The 8,785-nt window shown below is 42.5% G+C and overlaps 1 protein-coding gene across 1 annotated transcript; it reads left to right on the top strand.

Annotated features, from left to right (window-relative positions):
* The first annotated feature begins 444 nt into the window (after positions 1-444).
* On the top strand, positions 445-7,686 carry LOC123743402 (brain protein I3). The gene is made up of 3 exons (XM_045719973.1): positions 445-1,034; positions 1,450-1,567; positions 4,872-7,686. Exons 1-3 carry the CDS (start codon positions 869-871, stop codon positions 5,002-5,004), a joined length of 417 nt encoding a protein of 138 aa, XP_045575929.1. The 5' UTR covers positions 445-868; the 3' UTR covers positions 5,005-7,686.
* Positions 7,687-8,785: the final 1,099 nt, after the last annotated feature.

The raw sequence follows: 8,785 nt of genomic DNA, 5'->3' as shown, positions 1-8,785 counted from the left end.
TTGATTAAAATGCTGGAAGTGAATGCTGGAATTAAACAATTAACTATGCAAATATGCAAAAGCAGTGTGCCTGGCTCAAATAAGCACCTGTTGTATTCAGTAATTTAAGCAAATAAACACCCGGGCTATTAATTGAAGTTTTATGGTATATCACCTGTACACACAACTTGTTAAATAGGTTCCTGTTTCAGACATGTCCTTGAACACGTTTGCATGGGTAAAACAAAAAACAAAAAAACATCCAAATGATTGGTTGACAATGCAGGCGATGGTTGCAGGATGAAGTTGGTGAAGAACAACTGCACAAATTTGAAGTCAAAACTTCATAGGCACAAGTCAGACAATTTGTAAACCCAGAATGCAACAGACTTTGGTCACCGACTTGACAAATGTGATCCGCTCGAACGCGCCCCCTTTCTCCGCACATAGGCGTTCCGGAGCGCATCACATGATTCGAGTCTTGTGACAATCCAGACGGAAAGGGAAAACGAGTTCCGACTTTACAACAGTTTTTTTTTGTGTGCTCTAGAGTGTTTAGAGAGGTTCTTTTGACAGAAAATGACAATGTGGTGATAAGATGGCGATATTTTAGACATTTCACTCTTTTATTTTTATATAAGCATCCTTCCTTTAGTCTGAACAGTCCGCGAGTGTTTCGGGTGGTGCAGTCAGGACAAAGTTGGCACATGGAGAGAGGCGATAACTTAAATTTTTGCGCGTCGTGTTTTCTTAGTTTTTTTTTACCCATCCGTGCCTGCGAAAGTCGTATGACTCGAGGCAACACCGACTAAGTAAATCCAATTTGTGTGGGAAGAAGAGGGCCAGCCAAGGCAAAGAAAGAGAAAGGTAACTTGAGGACGCAACAGATATGGACAGCAAACCTCTTCTCCAAGACCGTCCTCCCGCTTATGCTAACGTCGTCCCGGGGCCGTATGAATATGGCCAGCAGCACAATTATGGAGCTATCCCCGCCCCGACCCCTGCACCCCCGGGCTTTCAACAGCCGCCGCCATATCAGTACCCCACTGGCCCAGGCAAGTAGATCACATTGTAGGGTTGTTACCTAACGTCCAAAGCTAGCTCCTGGAGTATGACGTCGTTACGCGCCGATGTGCAAATGCTGGAACCGCCATAACGTCACTTTTTTTATATTTTAGGTTGTATGAACTTGCTGACATTTATAGAGTAGCCTGTTGACTGTAATACCAATAATAATTTGGGTGGATGCTTATATTTGTCATATTTCACACATGTACAAGTGTGTATTAGAGTAGTCTATGCCCTATACAGGGTACTGGGTTCGTTATTTTACTAGTGACAAATACTATATATTCCTTTACCTCTCTTGACTGACTGAAACGGAAACTAACACTCATGACTTCCCCTTGTAGTTCAGATCTAGCCTAATTCAACCTCAAACTCCTCTCCCCTCCCCTTATCCTACCACAGGGTTCCAAGGAGGCCCCAGTGCTCAGATGGGCCCAGCCATAGCCCAGCAGCCCTACCCTGGCACGTACACGATCATCCAGCCCTCTGTGGTGGTGGTGGGGGGCTGCCCAGCCTGCAGGTGAGACACCAGCCCCAAACAACACACTCATAGTGGGGAAGTATACTGTATGTTTGAAGGCGGCACATAATTCAATACAACAGTATTGTATCTATGGAGGGGGGAACTATTTGGATTTCTGGCAGCCTTCAATTGTCTTATTTTATTATATTTTAGTAAAGTAACCTTTAACTGCTCAGTTCAAATCAAATGTTATTGGTCACAAACACATATTTAACAGATGTTATTGCGGGTGTAGTGAAATGCTTGTGTTCCTAGCTCCAACAGTGCAGTAGTAGCAAACAATACACACATCTCAAAGTAAAATAATGGAATTAAGAAATATATAAATATTAGGATGAGTTGGTTGACATCACAGGATATGATGTCACCAGGTTATGTTATGGTCTGTCTTTTTGAGAGAAAAAAAACAACATAGAAGCTATTACGCTGTTGTTCGCACAGCGCTGAATCTCTGCAAGCCACAGGGTGGAGTAATGCTATAACAAGCGTGTAAGGAAGGTGATCTAGAAAGAAGAGCATTACCAGATTTGTAGTCGGTGCATGTGACCAATACAAATAGATTTGGGAGAAGGTGTAGGGGTCTGCCAAACCAAGACGGGTCAGTAGGCTAATCTGCTATCAAGGAAAGCCTTTTCAGTGTTAATCAATAGTGTTCCTGTGGTGAACACGTGGTTTCCATGTGTCAAATGACCGTTGTCTTCTGCTCCTTCTGTGTCTAAAGGATGTTCCACAGCATAGCTACATGTGAGCATCACGATAACAGTATTACACACACACTGTTACACACACACACTGCACTGTGGGCGGGCAGGCAGGCCTAGTACACGCTAAAGCTGCTGCTGTAGGGGAAAGCTTCATTTCGAGAGTGACCGCAGTGGTTTCAATTTGTCTGACACAACATCCTTTCAGTGTCAGCTGCTAAGAACACAGACATGTGACAGGAGAGAGGAAGTTGATTGACTGTACTGTATGATGCTCTTGAAGGTCAAACGTCAACGTGGTCTTATATGAAAAATGGTCAGGGTCGTGTTCTTTAGGTCATACAACGGAAAACGTTTGTCCTAATAAACATTGAAATGTTTTGCAACGGAAAAGGAGTGTTTCTTATTGGACAAGTCAAGGTAGTCTGTTCCTGTTTGTCTGTTTTATTCCGTTTGGTGCCTAATGAACATGACCCAGCAGCTGTAGTGTCTGTCTTGTGTTGATTTTGTAGAAAATAATAATCACATTTAGTGTTTTTAAAATGAACATAATAGGCTAATTGATGATAGAATACACTAATGGCATGTTTCCAATGAGACTTTACATCAGTGTTTGGTGTAAATACAGACTTTTGTTTTCACTTCTGAGGCCTGGACCACAAAGTCAAATAATAGAGCCTGATTTCTAGGAGTGTTAGATTGAGAGTAGAGGGAGACGGCCTGTTTTAGTTTGTCACCACTAGATTGAGAGTAGAGGGAGACGGCCTGTTTTAGTTTGTCACCACTAGATTGAGAGTAGAGGGAGACGGCTTGTTTTAGTTTGTCACCACTAGATTGAGAGTAGAGGGAGACGGCTTGTTTTAGTTTGTCACCACTAGATTGAGAGTAGAGGGAGACGGCTTGTTTTAGTTTGTCACCACTAGATTGAGAGTAGAGGGAGACGGCTTGTTTTAGTTTGTCACCACTAGATTGAGAGTAGAGGGAGACGGCCTGTTTTAGTTTGTCACCACTAGATTGAGAGTAGAGGGAGACGGCCTGTTTTAGTTTGTCACCACTAGATTGAGAGTAGAGGGAGACGGCCTGTTTTAGTTTGTCACCACTAGATTGAGAGTAGAGGGAGACGGCCTGTTTTAGTTTGTCACCACTAGATTGAGAGTAGAGGGAGACGGCCTGTTTTAGTTTGTCACCACTAGATTGAGAGTAGAGGGAGACGGCCTGTTTTAGTTTGTCACCACTAGATTGAGAGTAGAGGGAGACGGCCTGTTTTAGTTTGTCACCACTAGATTGAGAGTAGAGGGAGACGGCCTGTTTTAGTTTGTCACCACTAGATTGTCACCACTATTTGCATTGCCAGGTTCACTAAAGGGTTCTAGTCCAGTTTGTGGCCTTGGCACTCTGATACTCCGCTGATAAGCAGTGGCGGTGTAAACACACCCATGACATGTACATGGCACACAGCAGGGCAGGTGCAGGCAACACACACACACACACACACACACACACACACACACACACACACACACACACACACAGAGCAGGCAAAACGTCACAGTCCACACTACATTTGCGCTCCACCTGTTGTTGCTCACATATTTTTGCTGTCCACCATTTCTTTTAGAAAAGGTTGTAACTAGAGGAAGTATAGCTTCAACTGGAAGTTACCTTTTTTCGTAGCAGGTTAGGAGACTTAAGTTAAGGTTAGGGAAAGGGTTAGGGCTAGCTAAAATGCTCTCCTAACCTGCTGTAAAAAGTAACTTCTGGTAGCTGCACTCCCTCTAGTCACAACGCTTATTGAAATGGTGTTAATATCTGTCACAAAAAGCACTTGTGATTTTAACACACCATGATGTGATTGGCTAGTAGGTGTATAGTGTAATCACTACAGTTCAACATCTAGACATATTTGGGTCTATACAATGTAGGTTTCCTCTAAGGGGAGTTGACAGATGCATTGGACATGATGCTAGTCAGCCAACATGTGGAGTCATAAGACTAGCTGTTAACCCCTGCAGCTCTGTTCCTTCTAGTAGCCACTCTGGTCAGGGGAACAGTTAACTCTCTGTCCATGTGATTCCCCAGGTCACACAGTGAGACCACAGCGTGATGATTATGTTCACGGCTCATACATCTAATAGCACTGCATCTCGAACACTGGATTACCATGGAAACCTAGAAAGCCCAGAGTCACAATGCTAGAAAGAATAGGCTACTTATTATTCTCTCTCTCATTATTAGTTATTTTCCCTGTGGCGACTTGACACACAACAACAACAACAGAATGGTTCAATCTCTACACCAATAGGTGCTCCTTTTCCTGCGCTTGGTTTTTGGGAGGTGGATGCATTGACATGAGTTTTCTCAGTCCTAAAAAATGCTTTCTGGGGTGGATGGGAATTTAGTTGCTAATTGATGAGTTACATTTTTTTAGCTTGAATGTTGTTACGTATATGATCATTTTTAAATAACTTCTTATCTCATAAAACCACACAAATCCTTAGTTATAGGCAAACGTTTTTGCTCAGGTGGCCCCTTTTTTGCTGGAGAGCATCACCAGAGGCCAACTTTCTGTCTCTTTAATGTGTGCCTTCATCTTTTTTCAGAGTGGGCGTGCTGGAGGATGACTTCACCTGTCTGGGGATCATGTGTGCCGTCTTCTTCTTCCCCCTGGGGATCTTATTCTGCCTGGCACTGCGCCAGAGGAGATGTCCCAACTGTGGCGCCACCTTCGGATAGAAGGACCAACCAGTAGCTAGCTCATCCTCTCACAGCCCAGCTGGGTCTTAGAACTGTGTTGTTTAGAATTATTACACACTGAGGATGCCATGGATTTTCTATACAACGATTAAGTAGTCGCCACAATGAACTTATAGCCAGCCATTCATTCTGATAATATGATAGAGGTGCATGTGAAAAGCTACATTTGCACATGGTAGAATATACTTTGGTAGTATTATCTAGTGAAGAAGCCTGATCTTTGTCTATCTACTGCTGGTGCCTTTATTACGCTATAGAGCAGAAAACAGCCAGGGGCCATATTCCACAAAGCGTATCAGAAAAGATCCTAGGATCCCGTTTTAAGACAAAAAAAATCTCCCGGCTCAGAGTAGGTTTTATGATGATAAGTTACTGCTCAGACGAACTCTGAGCCAGGAGAAAAATCAACTCATTAAAGTTTCTCTGTTGGTAATCACGACAGTTTGAGGGAGCGCAAAAGAGGGGTAGTGATGATGCTCGTTGTCATTGTTGCAAATGAGAAGGAATAACCAATCAGGACGAGGCACTGCCAGCTGTATAGCACGCTTCAGACAACTACGGTGAATGTTGCAGTGGTACAACGTTTGATATCATCTGCCTGACACGATCACTTTGTCTACTTTTAATTTAGCCTAATATGTTGGTTTGCATATGTTTATATTAATGTGATGGGCATATTGCACTGAATCATACAGTTTGACAGTTAAAATATGAACGTTATATCAGCACACTTCTGTTCAACACATCTAAATAGCTTTGGCACACTAGGCCTTCGAGTCACTTGTCGATAATGTTACATAAAGCATTTCAGAAAGGTCTAATTTTACCGAACACAATCAGTTAATATAGGCTGTAGATGCTTTCCATTGCCCAACCCACAGGCACGGCTACTTTTAGGCATCTGTTTTTAATGTGATATTGCGCTCAAAGGGATAACTTTAAATGACATGATGTAGGGGTCATGAAATCATTGAAAGAGAACTGTGGGATTGTTTATTAGCCTAGTGGTTGTAAGTATTTAGGCATAGGCTGTCATGTGAACGAAGCCTTGTGAAATCATTGTCAAAAGCACAAGGTACAAGGTGTACATTATTATGGGTTGATCAAATAGAAATATCAAACATTCTTTCAACTCCAAAGCAACTGCCTGTCTATGGTGCAGGAACCACTGCCGTTTTCTATTACCAAGACACGTGTTGGTAACTTAACTGGTTAGGACAGCTCATGAGGTCTCCTAAATATCTCTTGACTAGGTGGGGGACTGTTATGACTAAAGAAGCTTCCTGCAGAGTAGGAGTAAAATGTCTCTTAGCACTTACGACCAAATGTTTTACTCTGAGACGCTTTGTGGATACGGCCCCAGGGCGCATATTTAAAAAAGTGCATCTGAGTAGGAGTGCTAGGAGATCTAGGATCAGGTCCTCCCTGTCCATATATACCTTGTACATTATGATTTAAAAGCTAGATTCCTAGATTGGCAATCCTACTCTGAGGCTCTTTGTGATATAGGCCCAGAAAGGGATTGTGATCATTATGTGGCTCAAGACGTGGATCAATAACAAATCATTTACTTGATAGAATTCCTTTATTTTGTCATGTTCAATCAAATGGAGGCACAAGTTGATTTTGTGCTCAATGTTAAATTCCAATTGCGCCGCACCTGGGAATTGTTCAGTTCTGCCACTCCTGAAGCGCCTTCTGTTTCATGTAGTCACATTCTAGGATTAATTATGTATTTTTTAAAGAAGACTCATTATGTTGGGAAATGGTTTGTCACTGTACAGGTATATGACTATAAGGAAATGACCCATCGAGCGAGAGCCGCTTTAAGCAACCCTTTTGAACCTCTGTTTTTGAAGCCTTTGAGAATGCTGCCCCCACTCAGTCTGGGCCAGTGTCACAGAGAATATCTTTTCCCAGCTTGACTCTGGCTGGGGGAGGGTTTTAAACGTAACACTGAGACATCAGCTGTCCCTAACTGAGACATTGAAAATGTGTCTTTTGAGTTGTCTGTTCTGGGTTTCTTTTTATTCTGTGGCCATGTCATATTTTCACAGGTATGATTCTGATAGATTGCTTTTATATAGGTCTGCAGACCTCAGCGTTTCTTATTGGACGTGACCAGGTAGTCCCTCCCTGTTTCAGTCCATTTTCTACTGTTTGCTGCCTAATGAACAGGGGTCTCTGTTCCAATATCCTTTCATGTCACTATAGCCACTTAGAATGCATGCCCAATAAAAATGTACGTTCTAAGTAGTGTGGAAATTCGGACATAGGTTGAAGCGCCCTACACAGGCTCTGTAGAGTTCACCCAGGTCAAGTCGGACACCACGTCTTTGACCTACAACCAAGCGGACTCAGCCAAAGGAGGGAGGGAAAGCATGTGAGTTTTTGCATACTACAAGCAGGTTGACATGTGTAGCCTTCTTAGTATTCTTCTCAGTGACAACTCAGTCTGCGATCCTCCCTACAATAGACAATCAACTGAGAATGTCTCTACACCAGTAGTGTATTGTTACTGTCCATGTCATGTAATAAAATGGGGTTATATATTGGGGGGTGTATTTTACATGGATCTGCTTTGAAACACTACACACGCTATCATGATTGAGGTCCTTATTTTTTATAAGAGTTATTGTAAATAAACACGAGTGCGGTACATGTCTTGACTGATCTTTTAAAACTTTTCCTGGTCTGTATTCATAAAGCGTCTCAAAGTAGGAGTGCTGATCTAGGATCAGGTCCCTCATAATCATATGAATTATGGTCTAAAAAGCTCAACTGATTCTAGATCAGTGCCCAATCACTTTGTAGAAGACAACCCTGTTCTTGTTCAATTGGACCCCAGTTGTAAGGAACCGGATTCAGTTTGTCAACCAGTTAATGATTAGAATCAGAGCCGACATCCAGAGTTGAACATGAATGTGATCTTTGCAAACTTCAGGGCAATTGCCTTTAAAAGGTCTATTAACAGTGTGCCTTGGATTGAAGCCTTTCTAGTCATAAAGTAACTGTTGTATATTATTGGCCATAACATGTATAATTCACCACAACAAAGAGTTGAAATAACGAGAAGACGAGCAGTGAAGCAATAAAATATACATGCAAAAATTTCAAAGATTTTACTGAGTTACAGTTCATATGAGTAAATCAGTCAATTTAAATACATTCTTTAGGCCCTAATCTATGGATTTCACATGACCGGGAATACAGATACTTTAAAAAAGGTAGGGGCGTAGATCAGAAAACCAGTCAGTATCTGGTGTGACTAGCATTTGCCTCATGAAGCACAAAACATCTCCTTCGCATGGAGTTGATCAGGCTGTTGATTGTGGAATGTTGTCCCACTCTTCTTCAATGGCTGTGCGAAGTGGCTGGATATTGGCGGGAACTGGAACACACTGTCGATCCAGCGTGTCCCAAACATGCTCAATTGGTGACATGTCTGGTGAGTATGCAGGCTATGGAAGAACTGGGACATTTTTAGCTTCCAGGAATTGTGTACAGATCCTTGTGACATGGAGCTGTGCATTATCATGCAGAAACATGAGGTGATGGTGGCGGATGAATGGCACGACAATGGGCTTCGGGATTTCATCACGGTATCTCTGTGCATTAAAATTGCCATCGATAAAATGTAATTGTGTTCATTGTCCGTAGCTTATGCCTGCCCATACCATAACCCCACCGCCACCATGGGGCACTCTTTTCACAACATTGACATCAGCAAACCACTCGCCTACATGATGCCTTACACATG

Source organism: Salmo salar, chromosome ssa06, assembly GCF_905237065.1.
Source record: "Salmo salar chromosome ssa06, Ssal_v3.1, whole genome shotgun sequence".
Classification (NCBI taxonomy): Eukaryota; Metazoa; Chordata; class Actinopteri; order Salmoniformes; family Salmonidae; genus Salmo; species Salmo salar.
Note: the sequence above shows the minus strand (reverse complement) of the source record. Positions and strands in the feature narration are given on the sequence as shown.